This window comes from Engraulis encrasicolus, chromosome 20 (assembly GCF_034702125.1).
Source record: "Engraulis encrasicolus isolate BLACKSEA-1 chromosome 20, IST_EnEncr_1.0, whole genome shotgun sequence".
NCBI lineage: Eukaryota > Metazoa > Chordata > Actinopteri > Clupeiformes > Engraulidae > Engraulis > Engraulis encrasicolus.
Genome location: NC_085876.1, coordinates 22,991,089 through 23,015,305, shown reverse-complemented (window position 1 = coordinate 23,015,305; position 24,217 = coordinate 22,991,089). Strand labels below are relative to the sequence as shown.

General features: G+C 42.2%; 3 protein-coding genes and 1 non-coding gene across 5 annotated transcripts in view; all 4 read right to left on the bottom strand.

Moving 5' to 3' along the window:
* Positions 1-19: 19 nt before the first annotated feature.
* Positions 20-6,082, bottom strand: nrm (nurim). Its single transcript, XM_063184831.1, has 4 exons — positions 5,707-6,082; positions 4,870-5,063; positions 4,531-4,707; positions 20-1,290 (listed from the first exon to the last, which is right to left on the bottom strand). Exons 1-4 carry the CDS (start codon positions 6,080-6,082, stop codon positions 952-954), a joined length of 1,086 nt encoding a protein of 361 aa, XP_063040901.1. The 3' UTR covers positions 20-951.
* Positions 5,231-5,303, bottom strand: trnak-cuu (transfer RNA lysine (anticodon CUU)). The gene has a single exon. It is a non-coding gene; the product is annotated as a tRNA-Lys (tRNA).
* Positions 5,843-15,399, bottom strand: LOC134435789 (LIM domain-containing protein 1-like). The gene is made up of 7 exons (XM_063184833.1): positions 15,214-15,399; positions 13,573-13,674; positions 9,825-9,892; positions 9,656-9,718; positions 8,477-8,607; positions 6,897-6,948; positions 5,843-6,652 (listed from the first exon to the last, which is right to left on the bottom strand). The coding sequence occupies exons 1-7, from the start codon at positions 15,233-15,235 to the stop codon at positions 6,563-6,565; spliced, it is 528 nt and encodes a 175-aa protein (XP_063040903.1). The 5' UTR covers positions 15,236-15,399; the 3' UTR covers positions 5,843-6,562.
* A 7,222-nt stretch (positions 15,400-22,621) lies between these two features.
* ints3 (integrator complex subunit 3) overlaps positions 22,622-24,217 on the bottom strand; it is a 27,477-nt gene continuing 25,881 nt past the window's right edge. For both annotated transcript variants that reach the window (XM_063185597.1, XM_063185598.1), the window contains one exon: positions 22,622-24,142. In XM_063185597.1, the coding sequence (XP_063041667.1) occupies positions 24,059-24,142 (84 nt within the window). In that variant the 3' untranslated portion in view covers positions 22,622-24,058. The remainder of the gene's footprint in view (positions 24,143-24,217) is intronic.

The window sequence follows — 24,217 nt, the reverse complement described above, 5'->3', positions numbered from 1 at the left end:
TACATTATGCAATCAAAATCCCTTTCCAGTGTTCTGCATGATTGTCATTGGCAAAAGTGTACCACTACCCAGCTTAGCACATGTAAGACTAGACTGGCATCATCAGAAGAATGAACTGCATTCAGCATGTATTCAGCATATAACTCTGCATTTCAAGATTTCTCTCTTTCTCTCTTTCTCTCTCTCACACACACACACACACACACACACACACACACACACACACACACACACACACACACACACACACACACACACACACACACACACACACACTCCACTGGCAATATTGGTCACAAAAATAGTCATCAAAATAAACTCTAATATAATCTAATTCATTACAGATACTTCTACATAATATTCTAATGGATTCCAATACTGCAGATAACCTACAGGCGATAATACATTACATGACACTGATAAAAATCAAGCAAGAAACAACATACTGTTTGTGAGAGCTTAAACTGTCTGGCCATTGTAGCATTTAGTGGCATTCACCTACAAACAGCTTTACTACTGGCACAAAGAGCATAAATAGATTCAAATACTTAATAAAACCAGTGACAACTTGTACACAGAATATCTTGCTTTTTGAAAATGCAAAAAAGCAAATGCATACTGTATCCACATCCCACAATGTCTTGAATACCAGTCATCCTTTATGCCATTCAGAGTAACTGTGCACAAATAATACAAGTACATCATTCATTCATTACTTTGTTCAAGTCTATCTGTAAACATCAGTACGCTATTTCTTTGTGTGTCATCAGAAAACTAAATTCAGTAGCGCCATCAACTCTCCCACAACATGCCCATATCATATCATAAAAATCAATCGCAGAGGTGCAGTAGAAATAGGAGCGCGTTTGTGGATAGCTGAAAAGCGGTCTGTCATTACATCTGTAACAGTACTTCCACTTCTAATTCATACATCTCTGATCAACACAATATTCAATCTTGTTTGTGATTGTTGTTGTTGTTGTTATTGTTGTTGGTTGGGGTCCCGGAAGCCTCCACGCTGCCACTCGGTGGTAAGGAGAAGACCTGCATCTTGCTCCTCAGCTGCACGCTGAGGTAAGCACAGTCCTGGGTGTCCAGGGAGTGGGCCAGGACCAGGTAGCTGGTCAGGTAGCCCGCCAGCAGGAGCCGGTCCAGGGGGAAGGCCGGGTGGAGCCAGAGGACCACGGCCAGCTCCAGGCAGACCGGGTGGCGGAGGTGGGAGTAGAGGCGCTGGGCCCGCGCCGACTTCAAGGTCAGGGGGTCGCCCAAGCCCAGGCACTCGTAATACACCTGGAGGTCAGACAGACAGGCAGGAGGTCAGACAGACAGGAGAGGTCAGACAGACAGATGGAGAGGTCAAGGAGAGACAGATATCCAGAGAGAAGAAGCAGCATACAAAACAAACAGGTTGTCAGAAAGATAGACAGAAAGATAGACAGACAGACAGACAGACAGACAGACAGACAGAAAGGGAGACATGGACACATGGACACATGGGCATAATGTATGGGGTGGATGGTGGAGACGTGTCCATACCACTGCTATTATCTTAAAGCTTCCCCACCACTTTATAACAAATATAATGAGTTAATATTAACCCTGGACAATTTGTCCCCACCACTTTCCAAACCGAACATACACTGTTGCATGGACAGACAATTAGACAATCAGACAGAAAGACAGACAGACAGACAGGCAGAAAGACAGTGTGTCGTGCGAACGCAGAATTGTGGGTGATGCCAAGAGTACAGTGTAAACCTTTGTTTACCAAGCCCACGATTAGTGACAAGTCAGCTAACACTGTCACCAAAGTAGAACTAATCCTTGATTCACAGTCAGGGAGAACCTGCACATCTCGGTGACATCACAGTTGCATCACTTTAATGGCCACACGTCGTAGCCTCTTGGTGTAGATGGGCCCATTGGCAGGCCTGGTCAGTCTTGGCAGAAAAGACTCAACTTCATCATTACAACATTGCAACGACTTTACTGAGAGCCTTAGATAACAGATTAAGACTTGGTGACTACAATTTTGGTGGCAGTAGTAAGGTTATAACACTGGCTCTACACAAAGTTAATGACTACACTTTAAGGACGTGAAGAAAAAGGTCAGCACTACTGAACAACACAAATTGAATATGTAAAACTGTCTTTGCTGGGAATCCCTGCCCAAATATTTAAGAAACTGGTCAAGGATTTGAGGACACCTCAAATTGACATATACTACAGTAGGTAGGTATGTGTGCGTGCATGCAAGCGTGAGTGAGTGAGTGAGTGAGTGAGTGAGTGTGTGTGTGTGTGTGTGTGTGTGTGTGTGTGTGTGTGAGTGAGTGAGTGAGTGAGTGAGTGAGTGAGTGAGTGAGTGAGTGAGTGAGTGAGTGAGTGAGAGAGAGAGAGAGAGAGAGAGCGATAGACAGAGATTAAATAACAGTACCTCTCCTGCCTCCCCCTCATCATAGCTGAAGTGCCCTTGAGAGATTGTGAGTAATGCCAAATGTACTATGCACTGTAAACCTTTGTTTACCAAACGTACGATTAGTGACATGTTGACCAACAGTACATAGGACTGATGGAAGTAATCCTCGATTCACAAACTCACAGAGGGCCTAAGAAATCTTTGGTGACATTGCAGACACATTGTTAGTGTGCTAAGACATGGCCTGCATTGGAAGTCTGTTGTTACCAGAATGGCAATGGCCAAGTCGTAATGCTTTACTAGAGGCTCTGTGTAAGGTCACAGTGGTATAGCACTACGGTAGTGAAACTTTTTCGAGGAATGGTACGAGGCACCTGATTACACTTAATTGCCTCAAAATGCAAACCGTTGGAACCACCAGTGGAACACTTTCATAGTCATTGAAAATACTTAACTACCATAGTACTACATTACTACGACATTACATAGAGCCTTTAGTAATACATCACGACTTGTTTATTGTAATTATTGTAACTGCAAATTCTGAGGGGAGCCTATGAAAAGGTGCAGAAAACAGTTGCAGTTTCCATAAAGTAATTATAGTGCTAATTTAAAAACTGTCAATCCACAATATTCTCTTTATCAGACTGTACTACAATTTACTACAAGGAGTGTGTGTGTGTGTGTGTGTGTGTGTGTGTGTGTGTGTGTGTGTGTGTGTGTGTGTGTGTGCATAGAGAGAGAGTAAACACCTAACACTCTGCCGCCCCCTCACAAAGAGAGAGTTCTCCTGCCCTTGAGCCAGACCTTTAATCCAAGCATTTAATCCAGAAACTGTGCCACGTACCAACGCACCTTTAAGACGCTCTGGGTAACAAAGTCAACCACTACGTTCGTGTAATGACTCTTTCCCCTTTAATGCCCTTAAATAAAGGCCCTCACACATGCTGCATTAGAGTACCACACAAATCCCTTTCACCCCCCGCCCCCCCCCCCAAAAAGAACTAATACATCCATAGTTTGGACTCATTTCTTCAAACCAGGTCAAAAACACACAAAAAAACATTCCATTCCATATTAATATGTTGGACATAGCAGACATATTTATCCAAAACAGCTTATGACAGAGAACACAAACGAGCTCCAAATATGTGGGTGGATACAGAACGAGGTTAAGTACGTGCAGGTGGTGTCCGCAGCTTTGATTATTCAAACATAAAGAATAAATAAGCTATTTAGACACTTCTACATTTTTTTGCAGACACTTTTGGGCTTTTGGGGCTATTATTGGATAGGACAGTGTGGATGACAGGAAAGTATCAGGGATAGTGAGATGGACAGGACTGGGAAATGACCTCGGATTAGAATTGAACCCAGGTCCAGAGTTTTGGTAAGGCACTTAAATCCACTGAGCCACAGAACCCCCTTCTCTTTTCTGAGTTGCCTGCAATGCAATAACCGCACAAATACACCTAGCGCGACGGGATTGAAGCAACAGAGCGATACGAGCGATTGAAGCGAATACAGTAAGTCCGTTACAAGCAGAAGGCAAAGCATTCGCTGTGGTCACTGACCTCTATACGGTCATTGGCTGTCGCGGCTGGTCGCCGAACCACGTCACAGAAAGTTGAAAGGATTTCAACTTCAAACTGTCGCTCTCGTCGCGCAAATCGCCTCTTGTTTCCACAATTGATTTGGTCACGCGACTCAATACAAAGTCAATTACTTCCGTCGCTCACCTCGCCCTTGTCACGCTAGGTGTATTTGTGCGGTAAGAGTAGTCCTCATAGATTTTTGATGTTTGCTGAGCTTTGTTTGCTGAGCAAACATCAAAATAATCTGTGAAGACCACACTATTGCATTGCAAAGTACAGAGAAGAGGGGCCAAGGGTGCTAAATAGTGCATATATCCTTTAAAATGCACTGTGTAATAGTTGTATAGTTTATTTCCAGAATTCATGCTGCCCATTCCATTCATGTGTCAAGGCAGCTCGTAAATTGGTATTTTCTACCAACCAAACTCAAATTTCACCAGCATTTGGCCGGTTGCCTCGTGTTAATTTAAAGCCCTGATAACAATGTACAAACAAACAGACAGACATGTTGTTGCATACCTGTTTAATGCCCAGCAGCTCCGCATGGTCAAATATCAGCAGTATGCTGAAGATGATGGCCCAGGCCAGGAAGTGGCAAGTGAAACAGATGAGAGGGAACCAGACGTCCCAGGGCGCAGTGTGCACTAGCCACAGGCAGGGGGCATTACTCACTGGCTGCCAGTAGCGCATTAAAACCTATGGGGACAGTGACAAATATAGTACCTTACTAATTTCATTATACCTATACAATGACATTAAATACATTAATTCATAAAGACATTAATTCATTCATTCATTCACATTGTGTATGGTTTAGGCATAGTAGGCCTATAGTATTTCTAACCGAGTGCAGATTACCTGTAACGCCAGTGCTGTTGTGGTACAGTACATGGCTCTGTTAAGGACCCCCAGGACGGACTGGCAGGCTTGTTTCACTGGCGCCCATGCCAACAGGCTGTGCTGAGCAGTGAAGAAAGCCAACAGGAATAGATCTACCAATACAGCCTTGAGCACCGAGCTATCCCTCAGGGCCACAGACCATGGCACAGACTCTGAAAAATAAGAGATAAGTCATGGTATGGGTGGAGGGAGGCAGTGTGCTTATCAGTCTTGCACATTCAGAGTTTTGCACGGGAGAGGAGGAAGCATCAACTTTCCTTCTCACAGCATTTGAGTTTACCACACATTGCAGCGCAACAATTGCAGGAGAAAAGATTTGCGCCCAACGTGGGGCTCGAACCCACGACCCTGAGATTAAGAGTCTCATGCTCTACCGACTGAGCTAGCCGGGCGACCGCATGTTAATGACATCATCACGCATATTTCACGTTACTTGCCTCCCATTGGACAAGGGCTTCAAATGAATTTAGCAACTTTTTAAAAAGTATTTCTGCTATTACCGTGTAATAACGCAGTAAAAACAATGTTCATGTTTAAGCCTCCCTCCTGCAGTTATCCGATTTTTACAGACATTCCAAGCAGCTGCGTCAAGTTTGCACAGAAAGATGCTGCTTTTACATGCACTCGCCAACAACAGCACACTTTCTGACGTGGTAAAATAAAACATTGACTTGTTAGCAAATCTTCTGAAACTGGGTGGCTGGCATCTGCCAGGCTGGTTAAGCAACAGATTGTGAAAGCTACGTAGTTCTATGAAGAACAACTGAGACTCAAGGACTTTTTTGTAAACCTTACCTTGACATACCACCGAACCGCCCGTGATGTTGTGGTAAATAGCTCGGAAAGAGACGAACCTCACGAAGTCAGTGCCGGTTACAAATACAAAGACAAAGTTAAGAAGAGCTACAGTGCTGAGAAAAGACAAACGCACTGCGACTGACGCCATGTCAAACTTTATTTTTTTCGCAGTAAAACCAATTTCCGGGATGCGTAACTGCACTGGCAAATTGCAGCCACACGGTGGAGCAGTAGACAGACACGTCACATCCAGCCAAAAACTGCCTGTAGGCCACAGACCTAATTGACTAGTCACTAGGCCTACTTGATGGGTTTCAATCCCCATTGACTGAAAAAAATAAGTCTGATTAGCTGATCCCAAGATATGCACCATGTAGGTGCAGGTAATACAGATTAAGGTGCTGTTTCCACGTAGCAGGATATTTTTAAATGTGGATATTTTTTTCTCCTGTTAAGGTGGAAACGCAACATGGGGATAAAAATAAAAACTCCATACTGGGATCCCCTAACTGGGATATTTTTAAAGCAGGATTTTTTATATGTGGGTTTTAAAAAGTGCTTACGTGGAAATGGAAGGCCAAAACCAATGTAACCAGGAGAAAGAAATGTCCACATTTAAAAATATCCTGCTACGTGGAAACGGCTCCTAAAATGAATGATCCTCCCCCCAATTGGCCTTATTATGCTCCATTCAACACCAACACAGCAACATCAATCTGCAGGCCTATGTGTAAAAAAAACAAAAAGAATGATGAAGATAATAGAAATAAGAATAAGAATAAGAAAATTATCTAGCAGAGGACAAAGAGCTTTGTGGATCTGTCTGTTCTTGTCTAGATTTATTCCAGAACCGTTAACTCTGTATCCTCCTGGCCCCTTGGTGAAGACAGCCCACGTGGTAGTCTCGGTCCATGGATACAATACGCTCCGTCACCAATGACCCCTGGTGAAGAAACATGAACAACTGTAAGCACGAGCTGTCGGACTGTCGCGGTCCTCAATTTATGACAGGAGCACAGAAATACACAAAGCAGCACAACATGTTGGATTTCAAAATACAACAATAAAGCATTTGGTCCTGCAGCATCATGAGACGCTGCACTGCACAAAATCAGTGAATCTGAAAATAATCCTAAATAGAGGACTGCGACAGTAAAAGTATTTGCTACATGTATGTGTTAACCTACCTCAGCAGGCAGAATGGGGAGGCCACAGCCGGCACAGACAGGAGCTATATACCTAGTAGAGTAATAGAAGAGATATTTATTGATCCTATATACAAATACTGGAGCTATAACATAAGATAAAGCTTTATTGTCTGTAATACATGAAACAGAAAATTGTCTTTGGTGTGGCTCATTCTCACAGACATTAGACAAGACAAAACAGGACATAACAAGACATACATGTACGTTGAGGCTGGTCATTGTTCATCTTTTGTTGAGTAGGGCTACAGCTGAGGGGATGAAAGACTTCTTATATCTGTTTTTGAGTGCTAGTGAAGCGTCGACCTGATGGAAGCAGTTGTAACGAGTGATGGAGGGGGTGAGAGGGGTCCTCTGTGATCATTTCATCTTTCCTGATCACTGCACCAATGTACAGCTCAGATAGGGAGGTTTGAGATATAGCCTACAGTATATCTCTGTGTGATGGAAAAATCACTACAGGTAAAGACTAGAACATGGACCCTGAGATATAAGTCAGTTCAGAAATACGTCTCAAGGCTGTTCTCTAACCCCCTTTATACCAGCTATAAGTAGGGTTGCCAACCATCTCTTGAAATACGGAATGGTCCCCTATTTCTAAACAAAAGTACGGTTCAATATTGAGCCGAAACAGATGCAGTTTGGTTAAAGTGCAGGAAATTGCATCTAAGAAATTCAACATTTCTGGGCTCCCAGACCCCCTGCAAAAGAGGTGTCCCTTATTTTTTTTCCCCCAAGGAGTTGACGACCCTAGCTATAAGATACCTAAAATGGAGGACAAATATGCATACAGTTGTGATTGAGGATGTGTGTCAAGTATCTTAGTGTTTTTTTTGTCCAGTTTAGAACTCCCAACTTTGATGTAAAATGTATGCATGCCCCAAATGTGTATGTGAGTATGTGATGGTGTCAATAGCCCAAGTGGGAGTGTGCTGCATAATCGCTCCACCCCATCTAACAACGTCAGCACTCACGCTGGCAAATGCTTGGGCTATTAGCGCTCAGTCAAATCTCGTGCACACCCATTTTAGCCAGGTGCAGTCATAACGCGTTAAGTTCAACGCAAGGCAAGACCATTTTAGTCTGAGGGAGGTCTGTGGAAGCCAGAAAAACCACGAACATAAAAATGGGACTAAAAGGGAGCTCATAAGTGTGCAGTTAATTCCTGGGTAACACTTTAGAATAATGGATGCAAAAAAGCATTATAAAGACTTAATAAATAATTAACTATTGATGAACAAAACATTAACAAACGTTTGTAAATGACTAGGAAATGTAAACAAATGCTTGTAAATGACTAGGAAATGCTATGTTAATATTTTATATTTATCAAACATTTACAAGTTGCTTGTAAATGAATAAAATACTATGTTATAAGGTGTGTAAAATCTTGCAGGTATCATTTGTAGAAATTTTATAAAGCATTAATAAAGCTTAGTTAATAATAAAAACATTTGTTAATGTTTCATTCATCATTAGTTAATTATTTACTGAATCTTTACTAAGGAACATTATTATAAAGTGTTACCAATTCCTGCCTTACATTGGGCTATAAGCGCTACCTGCAATAGTCCCTGAGGCAGTACACCCTGTTGGCGTTATCCAGGCAGAACTGGGCACCCTCCAAACTCTGGAGGCAGACCACACAGCAGAAACAGGCGGGGTGGTAGACGCAGTTGAAGGCCTGGAGGACCTGGGGGGTGGGGGTGGACAAGATGTCAAAAGTCATTCATTAGGTTAAAGGTCAAATGTCATTCTGTTCTAATTAATCTGTTAAGACATGACCACTGTTGTAACAGTGCTGTTACCAGAATGGCAACGACACATTTGTAACACATTACTAAAGGCCGGTGTAATGCCGGCGTAATGTAGTTGTGTAGTGTGTAGGACAAGGTTGCTTCACTAGCCAAGACAAGAGCACAAGCTATTACGGCCAGTTAGTGTGTTTTGCTGTGTTTTATTTATTGTATTCTGTAAAATTGTCATTGGCCTTGGCTACATGGGGAATTTAATTCTGTCTTGACTCCATTTAATTCAAAATAAAACTTCCTAACTCTAATTCTAATTCTGCTTTAAAAACATCTTGTAAACACTTCCCGAACCGGAATTAAGTTTATTTGGAATTACAACGATCATGTAAACATAGCCAGTGGCTCTGTCTGAAGGGGTTAAAACTTTTTTTTAAACTTTGGAGTGCCTAGTTTTGCATCTCATTCAGCACGAATCATTCCAGTCAGCACCTCATGGCTGTTATTTTTGAAACTTGTTATTTTTCTTTCAATCATACTGTGGTTCAAAATATTTTCACCTTTTGTTACCTTGAATAATCTTGGATAAAATTGGTTACTGTTTGAAATGAATCATAGACCGCACAGTATCTATCAGTAATCAGCTGGTAAAGCTTGAAAGCCTAGAGAACCTAGGAAGGGCTGCCTAGGAAACCCAAGGGGTCAAAGGTTACTCATTAGTGGGTGAAATGTCATTCAATGGCAAAGGTCATCCCAAATAGGGGGTAGGGAGTTTAATTAACCTGGAACACTGAATGGCTTAACTTAATGTCATAATCACCATCAAACTGATTACATGTTTGAAACACATTCTAAACTATTAGTCAGGAGGTAAAAAGCAAGCAATGAATACAGATACATGTATGTATATAGACGTATGAACATTATGAACAAAATAGCAATTTAAAAATACTCTGTGAATACAATTTGTGGCCTCCTAACAGAGACACTGACCTTCTCTTTGATAGGAGCCCCACAAGAGTCACAGATCTCTTTGGAGCGATGGACCTCAGAGTGCTGAAAAATGAAAGGTCATATGTGACATGAAAGAAAGAAAAAGGTAACATACCACCATACCCCATTTCTACCAACAACAAACTGGTGGAATATTAGTGTTACCCACCATGAAGTGATCCTCACAGAACAGCTGATCCAACACGCTGTAGAAGGGTTGCTGTTCTAACGTCTTGCCTACAAACAAAATGGGAAATGAACGATGAAGTCAAAAAACTCATGAAGCATATAATAGTGAAAAAGTAATATTAGACTGCTGAGACTGACACTCGCTCAATCAATACATAATTCAAGATTCAATAGATTAATCATTGACAGAAGGCCAAAAGAATTGTGTTGAGTACAACACTGAGTAATAGATTCCCATTTGAGGTGTGAGTGACAAAGATTAAAAATGCCATCAGTGCTTGATGCCGCCCTCTCCAATACACAAATGGGTAATGATGCACTCTAATAAACATATTTTATGCAGTGTGTTGCTGTATTATCTGTATAGGGGTCAGTGATGTTTTAGTAGTAGCACACGTCAAGGTGGAGCATGAATGTATGTATGAATTAAGTAAGGGATAATTGACGACGCGGTGTGCGTATAGCAGGAAAAATAATGCACACCTAGGTGGTGATGCGGCCACGACGCGAAGCGAAGTTATTTTTCCTGTTATACCCACACCGTGAAGTCAATTATCCCGCTTATACCACGGTTGCCACACTGTCTGAAATTTATTTGAGGCATTATTTCGATGCTATAATGGCTAAAACAAAGGTTTTCTGTAGAACTAATTCCTTCCGCCACAAGAAGCTTCTTTTCATAACTTTCTGGCGAACTGCCGTTGCTAATTCTAAATTGAAGGTTGCTACGCCAAGACACCGTTGATAGTTCTATCGCATTTGGTTGTCAAGTCAGTCGCCTCAATGTTCTACCCATTCGATATATGGGCGCGTCTGACTTGCCCACTAGACCATGCTACAGTTGGCATGATTCCTACACATGTACAGATCTCAATAGATAAAAAAAATACCCCGCGCATCTTGGCGACATTCTAACTGCCTCACCTCGCCATTAACTTCATCAAAACAGGCACCTCGTCAATGTGCTCTCCTCCCATAGGAAACTCCCCTTGATTTATTTTCCACTGCGTTCCCATAGTTAAGCAGCCTATTGATCCGAAAATATCCCATAAGGCCTACTTTTCACAAGTTACGCTACTCTCTCAACTGATAAACGCTACAACCGCAGGAAACATCTCCTCTCGTGGGGAAGAAACGCCCACGTGAAACGGGCGTCCCTTTGCGCAGGGAATCTCTCTCTCTCTCTCTCTCTCTCTCTCTCTCTCTCTCTCTCTCTCTCTCTCTCTCTCTCTCTCTCTCTCTCTCTCTCTCTCTCTCTCTCTCACAAAGTTGACAGAGTGATGGTCAGTTGGGAGAAATAAACATGTTTCAAATTTGATTAGGCCTACTAAGATTTGCTCCAGATTCACTATAGGCCTACATTGCTGGTGTTTCCAAACGCGCGGTGCCACATGTGTCACTTCAGCGCGTAATGCTTGCAACTTTTTTGTGTGTAATTTATGAACGTGCGTGCCTTGGCGCATTGATACACTGGAGTTATGCGGTCAGAAAAGTGACCTAATAGTGGGACTACTTCAGGTGTGCATATGGGTCATTTCAGAATTGTGGGTACATTTCAGGTTTTGACAAAAGTAAAATAAAATGTTTTATTTCTGTGAAACTTTTTATCAATTCTCAAAGAACATACTTTCAATTGTACACTTCCAGTATTTGCCAAGCTTAAACATGTATGATTTTTATTATTTTATGTAAAAATCAGAGAACTATGGGTACATTCTGTCAACTCTGTTACGGGCAAATTAAGGTAAATATCAACTAAATGCAATAGCCTACATGGTAAAATCATGTGTTCCCTGACAGAGTATTTGTCCATATATCCATTTATTTAACTTTGAGTTTTCGATAAATATTCTTTTTTCAGGAGTTAAAACATTGAGACGTTTCACTGAAAAGTTGCCAAGAGTGTTTACATTTTCTCCATAAATAGCTTTAAAAATCTGTTAAATGCTTTGAAATTTCATGTAATGAGTTAGTTAGTTATGGCACTGCTTCTATTGTATGTATTAACAAGAAAACATGTTTAATTATCTTTTTTTAAGCAAAAACAAACAATTTTTGTAACAGAGTTGACGGGACAAACATAACAGAGGTTGACACTGTCAAGCTCTGATATTGTGTTGCCAGATTTTTCTGACCATTTCCAGCCCAAACAGTGCTCAAAAACCTAAATTCTAAATTCTTCCCAATTTCAACAAAGTGTATTGATTTCTGAGGCAATACAAACATTTTTCTTAATCATTTTTACCCGCAGATGGCCATGCCAAGCAGCCCAATTGGGCGGGTAACCGCCCAATCTGGCAACACTGGCAAATTGTAACAGAGTTGACGATAACAGAGTTGATTTTTTTTCACTATTTTGTGATTTTACTCCATTTGCTATCTCTAACTAGATACCACACATCATAACTAAAGCCACACTTTAATGAAGTTTCATAGTAAAATTGATTTTAGAAAATTGAAGAGAGATCTACTACAGAATCATAGTAACAGAGTTGACGCACAATAAATATACTCTTGGTGTGTTCTCAACATTTAGCACAAATTATTAGGAGAGACAGTTAAACATACCATAGTTCCCTTCCAAGGAAGTGAAGAAAAGGAAGTGACACCATTTGGTGCAGGTTACATGGTTTTATATAAATGCTATAGGTTATTTTTATGTTGTTTTATGCCAGACGTAACAGAGTTGACAAACCCCTGGGACAGGTAAAAAACATTTTTTTTAAATATCAAGATCAGCTGTGTTGCAGGAAAAAAAACATTCTCTGCAACAGAATATATTTATATTTATAGATTTATCATAAAAAATCTGCAAATTTTACAGAATTATGTTATGTTTATTCAAGTTGAACATGTGAATCTCTATAGTGGGACATGCGATTTTGATGATTTTGGGGGGTTTTGGAATCATTGAATGAATATTTAACAAATAAATTGTGCATAAAATGTACACCAAACATTGTGCTCAGTGAACATACAGTCTATTTAGTGATAATATTGAAAGTAAATTCTGAAAAGATTATTATAATTATTATTTTTTTGCGTGGGACACCAAATGTACCCGCAATTCTGAAAGGGCCCATATATAGACAGTTAATCAATACCCAATTTAGCGCGTCACAATGGGAGATTCCAGACTGCCGTGGTATAAATTGTTTTTTTTTTTTATGGATTAATTGTTTGTTTTTAGTGGATTATCTAAGAAGCATATTCACTGCAATACACTAATTGCCAATTGCTGATTCATTTATGGGCATTGGCTGTGGTTGTACCACCTGACGTCTGAGCCCAGGTGGTACAACCAAAAGAAGAAAAAAAAATTCAGCGTAGCATGTCTTATGTTCATCCTGTAAGTGTCTGCATTGGTCTATGCTTCTTGTTATGTCCGTATTGTGTATTTCATTGATTAGCTCTGTTTGTCTTGCTTGCATGTTTTTGTTATGTCCTGCATATTTCTATATGGTTATGTCTTACATGTTTTTATGTCTCAATCTTTTATGCTTTGCTGTCTGTGGATATGTTGTCTTTGTGAATTGTTTGTTTCTGTCCGTACTGTGAGTCCTATGGAGTGTGTTTTGCGTTTTTGCTGCTCTTTTGGCTAGGGCACACTTGAAAAAGAGGCAACTGCCTCAATGTGTTTTTACCCTAGTAAAATAAAGGAGAAATAAAAAAAATAATAATAATAAAAAATAAACCTAATCGACCCATATATTGCTAAATGCACTCACTGCAGACAGTGCAGGCAAAGCAGCGGTGGTGGTAGAGACGCCCCAGGGCTCGATAGGCCTGCACATCTCTGGACACATCCTGCCTGCACCTCGCACACACACCTGGGGAAGGACAGAGCAATCACTCTCAACAGCAAGTCTCTTAAGTCACTCATCACTATCAGTCAGTAGATATTTATTTTGGAACTTCTTTTTTAAGATTTGAAATAGTTCAATACTACAAGTAGCGTTGGAGTGTGCACAGTAAAACAGGTGCTGGATTAAAGAAAGAAAGAAGAGTGATCCGCACACAGGTCACACCTGACGCAGACCATAAGGGTCAAAACGTGGTGTAAACCAGGATCAGCAACAGTGTGTGGATCTTTCTTCTTTCTTTAAATATTTTTCATACTTCAATATTTAACCTAGCACACGCCTGGGGAAACAGAGAACAACCAGAACAATGTCTCTTTTAAATATTTCACCATGATTACACAAATATCATAACAATAACACACATTACTGATGGAGCAAAACGCAATGAAATACAGGTGTAAAGAAATACAAAATGAAATATAAAAATCACAATCATTACTCAGATGTCATAAATAATACAGATCCTCCAACCCACACACACATCCCTAGAGGAACCCAAAACAATGTCTATTTTAAACGTTTAAGACACGACTCTTAAAAATTTGCTGCAACCAGAATTAGCAATGACCAAGTTGTAATGTATTACTGAAGGCCCCATGCAATGCAGCCGTAGTGTATTTTCAACGGCTATTACCGTGTTCCATTGGTGTAACAGTGTGCATCACATTTCACTACGATTACACAAATGTCATAAGCAATAGGGATCCTCCCACCCGCTCACACACATCACTGGGGTGAAGGAGAAAATAAACAACAAATACAATGTGCATGAGTAGGCCTAATGCACAATACAGTTTCTGCTGGAATCTGACACACAGCATATCCATGTGAAGGAAGCAAAAAATCTTTTTGAAGGCTCTTTTTTTTTAGTAAATTTGCACAAATCTGAACCCATTTTGATGCGACAGAAGTAGAGGTTGTTTGTAAGGATAGTTGTGACACATCATTTGACATGAATCAATCGTATTATGCTAAAAACGAAAAGCTACTACAGACAACTGTTTTACAGACTAAAACAGTCTGTAAAGCCTCTATAATAGAGTAGAGTAGAGTAGGTTTACTTTATTGATCCCCAGGGGAAATTTACATTCAACAGTGTGGAAGAAGTGCACATGGTGCAAAAAGAACAAAATATAGATAGACATGACATATGCTAGATCTCCATACCTCAGACGTGCTCTTTCATGCCATGCCAAAACAATCTCCATGCAGCACCACAAGCAATCCATCTGAGCGAATAATAGAATATAGAGTTATTGCGGCAACTAGCCTATTGTAATTGAACTCTGTGTCATAGTAGATATCCATGATCTCACTGGAGCGATGACTATCTGAACAGACACTGGAAGACAGAGTCCTTGTTGTGCGGTAACTATTAGGCCTATAACTGAACTCTAGTCATAGATGTCTCAGTGAGATCTTAATTAACAGAGAATGGAAGATTAAGATTGAGTTTTTGTGGTGTCCATTATAAACTATACTCGTGTGTTATAGATATCCACTCACCGAAGCTTGGCTCCCTGGCCATGTCTTGTCTGCAGCGCTTTTGAAGTCTAAATTGAGCCCCAGCTCAGACGGCAGACAGTCTGGGCTAAATAGAGAGACGAGGCCAGCAGGCCGGACATCAGAGGGTGGCGGTGCTGCTTCTGCTGCTGTGGAGGAGGGGGAGATGGTGGTGTGTGTGTGTGTGTGTGTGTGTGTGTGTGTGTGTGTGTGTGTGTGTGTGTGTGTGTGTGTGTGTGTGTGTGGACGCGTGGGTGTGTGGACGCGTGGGTGTGTGTTGGAGGTAGTAGTAGTCAGGCCCGCCGAGGGGGTAACATTGTATGTATTGGGTATGTCTATGTCTGTGGCTGTGAGGTGGTAACAGTGTATCTCGTGTGTGTTTGTATACTAGTGGTGTGGTGGTGGTGGAGGGGGGAGGGTGGTGTGTGTGTGTGTGGGTGTGTGTGTGTGTGTGTTGCTTGGGGTGGTGGCCACTAACAGGCCAAGTGCAAAGTTATCTGAGCGTGAATACATGCAATGTACTGTTGAGTACCCCAATTCTGGGCCTGGGACAACTGACAACTTTGTTCCCACCTTGACAGCTGCCCTGGGGGTAATGGGGTTGTGTCTGTGTCTGTGTCTGTGTGTGTGTGTGTGTGTGTGTGTGTGTGGTGGTGGCAAAAGTGTAGCCTATGCGGTGTGTGTGTGTGTGTGCGCGCGTGCAGGGTAGTGGCGATCAAAGAAACTCAAGAGAAAGAACAATCTCATGGCGGGGAATGCATTGGCCACGGTGTAGTACGGGGGCGTTGCCTGAGGACACGAGTGGATGGAAAATTAACTCCCTTGCGCATGGTCATTGGTCATCCATCCACGATGGATGCCATTTTCGTACTCCGTAATTTGTGGCCAAGTAACGGCAGCTGTTGGTCAGCAGTAATTGCTGGGGGTAATTAAGGACAGCTGACAGACATTCACGCTGTCCTATGACCTGTTCCACAGTGAATAACATTTCCGTACTCCCCTCGCCATCATTTCCTACTACGCTGTTATGACGTGAGTAAGCCCTCTTGTCTCAATCCTCTTTGGTGGCGATGTGTGTGTGTGTGTGTGTGTGTGTGTGGGAGATGGGCGCGTGGGTCAGAATACAAACATAGAAGAGGGTGTGGAAAGAAGGTCTTTGAGAGTCTTCTTTAGGGCTAAATGACCGTGACAATTCTATTAGGTAGGTCATGCACATCCCATGCCAATATGCTAGTCAAAACTCACTAAACACGGTGCCCTTATATATATTTTTTGTTTTTGTTTAGAAACACGGTGTTGTGAGGGGCAAGACACTTGCAGCCAACCAACTGAGCTATTTTTTTTCCAACAGCGGTTTACAACAATCAGAGGTTGAGTTGTGCGCAGCCAAGGTAAAACAAAAATGTAGAACCCATCTGTATAATACGTGGGTTATAAAATTTTGTTTTCTCCTAGCTGCGCGACACTAGCTGCGCACAACTCAACCTCTGATTGTTGGAAATCACTCAGTCAAAAATTAGCTCACATGGTTGGCTGTCAGTGTCTTGTCCCTCCTCACAACATTGTGTTTATAAATGTAGGGTGAATTCAGGTAATTTTTTTCCATTCACTTATATGTAAAAAAAGTGGCCCAATTTACCTGAATTCACCCTATGTTGTACAAATGTATACATTTGTATAAATGTATACTATACAACGAGAAAAAAAATATTTAAACCAAAGAGGCTTGAGACAAGAGGGCTTACTCACGTCATAACAGCGTAGTACGAAATGATGGCGAGGGGAGTACGGAAATGTTATTCACTGTGGAACAGGTCATAGGACAGCGTGAATGTCTGTCAGCTGTCCTTAATTACCCCCAGCAATTACTGCTGACCAACAGCTGCCGTTAATTGGCCACAAATTATCCATCATGGTGTCGTCCCCACTGACCATGTGCAAGGGAGTACGAAAATTGTATCCATCGCACCCACTGACCAATGGGGCACCTAAGTCACGCCCTTCTACTTCCGATCCATGGGGCTGGAGCTCTCAAAATTTTTGAATGCGAGTTAATGGAGCGAGTCAAGCTAAATCCTCATCCCGTTTGGCATGTGCTCAGGATTTCACATATGATGACAGTGAATTTGAAAGGTTTGGATTTGCGTCGTAAGACCACTCATTTTCGGCACGCAAGAAACGTTATTTTAGCTTTTGTGCAAAACTGTGTTGGAGACTACACGTGCGCCTCGCATATCTGACGTGAACCGAGGCACAGCCAACCCTACCGCTGCACCGTGGGTTAAGTGGCTGCACGTCGGACATGCGACGTCTGTTGTGTAGTCCAAATAATTACATATTTTTGCACACACACAACTCAAAAATCGCTTGCCAAGTGAAGTCAACAAGCACACCATTGGTTGTTATTAATTCTGAGGCACAGCATATGTGTGATCGACGGGGAAATGCGAGGTGGGTCGGAAAATAGCTTTGATCAGTCCATTACAGCCCAGTCAAAAGTTTTTGCGCTGCCAGCCCCATAAGCCGCCCGGAAGGGGTGGAGACTTAGGTGCCCCATGACCATGTGCAAGGGAGTTAATTTTCCATCCACTCGTGTCCTCAGGCAACGCCCCCGTACTACACTGTGGCCAATGCATTTCCCCCGAGAGATTGTTCTTCTGTTGAGTTTCTTTGATTGAAACCCATTCATTTTTCAGTTGTGGGTGTGGTAGGCCTACTGCTGCTAATTGGTAGGCGTATCGCGCGCAACCTCAGCCACTCACTGAACCTGCCCAGACATTCTGGTGCCAATTAGGTGATAATTTCACCTGGGTGTAAATTAGAAAAAAATACAAATCGGCTGAGTTGGTTCCTGTCGCTGGAGGTCACGGCTTTATGGAACAGCAGTTGAAGTTGGTTTGTTCAGCCTAAGCTACTTTGAAAAGACATAGGCCTAAACATGTTTAATTTAGGTAGCGCTCTGTCCGTGACACCAAAAGCCGCGAAAGCTTGCAGGCATCTGCCACTTACCCCAGAGAGAATCCCGAGCTTCATCATCCCACCAAAAATACATCTTCGGTCACCGAGGGCCCAGCTGCGCCAGGACACGGACCGAAAACAACTGCTGAAGTCACCAGAAACCTGCGCCAAAACTCACCTGCGACGAGGACTTCTCTCTCCCTCCTTCTCTTTGCCTGAGCGCTCCCCGAGGTTCTTCAGACTCCACGCGTCTCCTCTGGTCACACTTGGACATTCACCCGGCCGTGTGTCGAAGGATGGAGCCGACTTGTCAACTCAGGCGGCGATGGGTCTTGAACATGTCAAGAAAATTTCGACGCCCTTTGGTTTTCGTACATTGGCAGAGAGCCCTCACGTTCGGAGACGGGAATCGCTGTTCCATGGGCCTGACCGTTGCAACAGAACCCAACCACCCGCCAGCCCCGGCACTGGCTCTGGGCGTAAGGATGGACACGAGGCCGTGCCAGTGCCATCTATTATTGAACAACCCTCCTCTACGTCGCCTTCAGCAGTGAACCACGTCAAGAAGTCCAACCCAAAAGCCGTCTTGAAGTTCACGAAAACCAGTCTTCAGAAGCTTCTGAGGAGGAAACCTAGACGATGAGCACTTAAAAGCGACTGAAGGAACTTTTAAAACCATTTTAATGTATATGATTGTTTTTATGATCCGTTTTGTTCGTTTTTATTATTAAAGCATTTTTATTATTTATCCTCCGCTCCTTGCTTCTCTCTCTGACAAACTTCAGCACTGTTTGGAGACGCTTTGAGTTAATTACAGTAGGCCAATTTCCCTGGACTTTCAGCAGTCATCAATGTAGTTGTATTTTTGGTAGTTTTAAAGGTACACCGTGCAGGAAATGGTCAAAAGGCTACTACAACTATGCTGCTCATTGAAACTGGGCTGCCTATTGCCAAATTTGATCTTTACATGAAAGTTTACTAAGTATTCAACAAATATTTTCTAGTAGGCCTATGGTCCCTGTAGGCCTACAGTCATTTTTGCAGCTGAAAATGGCTATTTTTGGAAATTCAAAATGGCGGACCATGGAGAATATCACCGTTGTCATGTATGAAAAGTGCAATTTTTCCAGTCTGAATAGTCCTACTTGGAATTTGATAAGTATTCATAAAAAAGGTAACATTAATGGGCAGCATGAATTCTGGAAATAAACAACTAAAAATCTCAGTGTCCCTTTAAGTTCTTAAATCTTACTGCAGCCTCCTCACCTCATTCTGTCTTTTCTGGAACCTGTAGGCCTACCTCCTGGGGCCATTTTTAATTAAGTGCAATACAAGATACTGGTAATGAGTTAGGCTACTACACATGTAGCAGTACTGCAGTACTGAGGGGAAAAGTTGAAGGATGCACCAAAATCTGGGCAAGAACGTCTACTAGGCTACATACTGGTATTTTTTCCAAGCACATCAGCTGTTAAGCTGTTTCTACCATGCCTTAATTTCCAAAATGTGGTCCATTGGCCCTCTGATTTGTGTCTGTGTGGTATTTTGTCTCAGCTCTCTAAAATTGAATCCTGCCGACAAATACTTGATTTAATAGCATTTCAACAATATCTGGAGAATGGCACAAAATAAAACTCAGTGAGATCAGTTAACTGTTAACTTGGAGAAGTTGATGGTGAGGGAGCTGAAATCAAACCTACAAGGTCAATTTGATCCATATCAGTTTGCCTATAGAGACAACAGGGGCACTGATGATGCAATATTAACAATAACACAATCAATCCTACAGCATCTTGAAAATCCAAAGGCTTATGCCAGACTATGTTTGTTGATTTCAGCTCGGCCTTCAACACCGTGCAACCACACATCCTTCTCACTACATTACAACACATGTCTGTTAACCCATATATCATCAGATGGTACCACTCCTTTTTGACGAATAGAACACAATAGGTCAGAGTCAACCAAACAACATCTCAGTTAAAAACAATAAGTACCGGAGTCCCCCAAGGATGTGTGAGTCCGACCCCCCCCCCCCCCCCCTTGTTCACAGTATATACAAATGACTGTACTAGCACACATCCTACGGTCTCATTTGTTACTGTTGGATGCGGACCTGAACACTTATGTTTATAAGCAGGAGGTGCATAGGTTTGTGCAGTGTTGTGCGAGGAGCACCACCTTAAGGTTAACACCAAGAAAACCGAGGAAATGGTTTTTGACCCTAGTAATGTAGGGGACCACACCCCATTAGTCATTGGTGATGACAATATTACTCAGGTGGACTCTTACAAATATTTGGGAGTGTACTTTAATAATAATCTGTCCTGGAATGTTCATGTTAACAATGTGTGTACTAGGATCCAACAGAGACTACATTTTTTACGTAGACTCAGGGTGTTTGGTGTTCAACAGAGGATAATGTTACTTTTTTACCGTGCTGTTGTTGAGAGTGTAATAGCCTACGCTATGCAATCACTGTGTGGTTTTATTTATTTGGAAACCTGACAGTGAAAGTGAAGTCTCAAATAGACAGACTGACCAGCTCTGCACTGAAGGTAGTGGGGGTGAGGGACTACCCCACCCTCCAAGCAATTATGAAGAGTCTGTAGTTAGGCATGCTAGGAAACTAATTGAGGATCCATCACATGTTCTGTACCCAGAATATGAGCTGCTACCCTCTGGCAGGCGATTCAGAGTACCAGTTAAAAACAAGCATTTTTTTTGAATAGGTATAGGTTTTCTTTTGTCCCTGTTTCTGTTAACCTACTGAACGCAGGTCGTTAACAACTACCATCCTGTAATGCCATGTATGTGTGTGGTTGGCTGTAGTAGATATGCACTTGAGTATCTCTATGAGGGCACTTTATGTATGTATGTATGCATGTATGCATGCGTTTATTGTTGGGGTTTTTTTTTGGGTCTTTTTGCCGTCATGTGTATCAGTGTTGTGTGTATGTGGCAGCTATGTATGTCCAAGACAAATTTCCTTCGGGACCATTAAAAGAATCTTGAATCTTGATGCTGTGTCTCAAATGGGAACTGTTTCACTGCCTGCACACATTTGGAAAAAACGGTTTTGAAATTATCTCTTTTCAGCTGTTGTGTTACAGTTGTTTGAACAGATGTGTTCTCACAATGACTCTGGGATGTTAATTTTGAATAAGGTAGAGTAGACCTACATATCTTGTATTTAACAGAATAGTGTCAGTGTCGCCAGTGTCGTCCCAGCTCCCAGTCCAGTCCAGTGCAAACACAAGTAGCCTACTCCTCTTCCAGTTTTTTCTCTCTCGCCACATATAAAATGCGGCGCATAAGATAAGTTCTGCCGGAACGCTAATGATGAAAATTATGAGGAAGGGGAGCTGGGTTCCCCTGAGTCCCCCCCCCCCCCACTTCAAGCACTGGTTTCAGTGCATAATTAAAATGCCATGCACACATTAAAGGGACACTGTGTGATATTTTTAGTTGTTTATTTCCAGAATTCATGCTGCCCATTCACTAATGTTACCTTTTTCATGAATAGGGTAGACTGAGTACAGTTGAGTACAGGGTACAGTTGAGACAAACCAAATATCTCTGGGTAACAACGCAACTCTGATCTAATTTTTGCTGTGGACATGGGCATCGATATCCTCTTAGATCTTGGAAAATTTGAAACCAGCCCATAACACAGATCCAAAGATATTGGGAAAATGCTGTTTTCGACAGGTCAGATTTACTTCACCAGGGTCCTTCAACAATGAATATCTAATGACCAGTAGTTATCCTCTTGATATAAGTTACATGATTGCAAGCCATGAAATGTGCTCTAAAAGCAGACATATTTCCTGACATCATAACAGTTAACACCATTTTAAAATCTTTATCAATGTGTGATCTGGCCAGAAGGGGACAGTTTAGACGCTAGCCTGTAATGCTAATTTCACTATGTAAAACCAATGTAAAGATGCTAACGGGTACAGTTGAGTACAGTATTTTGCTATCAGCCATGCTATTAGCTCCCATGGCTATTACCTCCCATTGATTAGAATGGTGTCTCAACTGTACCCTACTATGTCTCAACTGTACCCCACCATTTTTTAGCTAGGGTACAGTTTGGACAAAAGTGCACCTTTTTTGTTTGATTAATTACATAAACATTAAACATCCCAGAGATATAATTCCTTGATTATATATTTGCCAACATCCTGAAAATATGTTCTGTCCAAAACAACTTTCTTTTTAGGACCTTTTAATAGTCTAATTTCTGCGTGGAAGGGGACAAAAATAAAAGTGTACCCAACTGTACTCAGTCTACCCTACTTACCACCAGCATCAAATTCTAAGTATTCATTATGACTGGAAAAATTGCACTTTTCATACATGAAAAGGGGGATCTTCTCCATGGTCCGCCATTTTGAATTTCCAAAAATAGCAATTTTTAGCTGCAAAAATGACTGTACTTGGACCATACTAGAAACTATTTGTTTATTACTTGTAAACTTTCATGTAAACATCAAATTTGGCAATAGGCAGCCCAGTTTCAATGAGCACCATAGTTGCAGTACCTTTTTTGACCATTTCCTACACTGTGTCCCTTCAACACTGAAGTGCACAAGTGCACCATTTGAGATCCAGCATGAGTGTCCGCATGGCTGCAGTTTGTCATGACTAAGCTTCTGTGTATATGAAACAGGCACAAACAGCTTTTTAGCCCTTTTTTATTAATATCATAATCATTTGACATAGTTATGATCTTTTTTATGAAAATATGTCAGTAGAAAGAAATTTTCTTTAAAAAGTCTGTCGATGTGTGAGTTCTTCACCTGTACAGTCCCCCTCCGTTGCCACACACCACTGCAGTTCTGTGGTAAAAACTAACCAATGACAAGGGAAATCCTAAGAGTCCAAATCCATCGCCCGCCTCCTCGTTAGGAAAATAACCAATGGCAAGGGAGAGTCGTCCGTGTCGCTGTCCATTGTCCCATCTCACCGTTATGAAAACTACCCAATGGCAAAGGAGATCCTCCGTGTCAACCATCTATTGCCCCGCCTCTCCATCTGGAAACGAATCATGGACTAGATGTTCCAGTGTCAAAATCCATTGGCCCCGCCTCTCCACTGGGATGGCCAACCAGGGCAGAGAGGGGAACAAGAAGGGGAGCGTGGCGTGGTGTGGCGTGGGGGGGTTTAGGGTTCAGGGGAAGGAGTAAAAGTCCATTGTCAATATTATCAATCCCATATCACATATCAAGAGTCCCTTTTTTCACAAGTCCTTGTGGTTGACGTACTGGAAGTACCGCAGTACTACTCCTAGCAAATAACCTGTACTCACTATAGCGTTGAACTCTGCCTACGTGTATCTGTCCAGGGGGCAGTGTGGACTTTAAAAAAAGCCTGGGCTGTCTACGTCTTTATTTATTTATTTATTTAAAAAAAAGGTGTGCTGACTGACCGCACAGAGGATGAAATACATGAACCCCCTGACCTCTGTTGTTGTCATAGGGAGACATTTACTTGTAAGCCTGTCTGCCTTGCTGTCTGTCTGTCTGTCTGTGTCTGCCTAGCTGTCTGTGTGTGTATGCTCAAAGGGGGGATTCTGGACCGTTTTCACGCTTGTCGCATCTCCATGTGTTCCCACCCACCCCCGGCCCCCTAAGCCATACCCACTGGGATCCACCCAATGAGCAGGAAGGGGGGAGGAGCTATTTGTCTGGCTCCAGCCAATGGCCATTTGAGAGTCCAAGAAGAAGTCCCTCCCCCTCTGTAGTGAGCTAGGTTTGTTGGTGGTGAGGGCAGGGTCGCTCCAAGGTTGGGTTGGAGTGTTGTGATTGGGCAAATGGTCCAGTCTCCAGTGATGTCACAATAGCAGATGGGATGTGATTGGTGGGCGAGGAGACAGGTTTCCTCAGTCACTGTCGGAGCCCACGGCTGAGGAGCCTTTCCTCTTCCTCTTTGGGGCCTTCGGCTTGGAGACCTCTTCCTCTTCCTCCTGCATTCAAACAAACAACGGATCAATTACTACTACAGTCACTGCTGTTATATGCTAATCGGATAACAACACGAT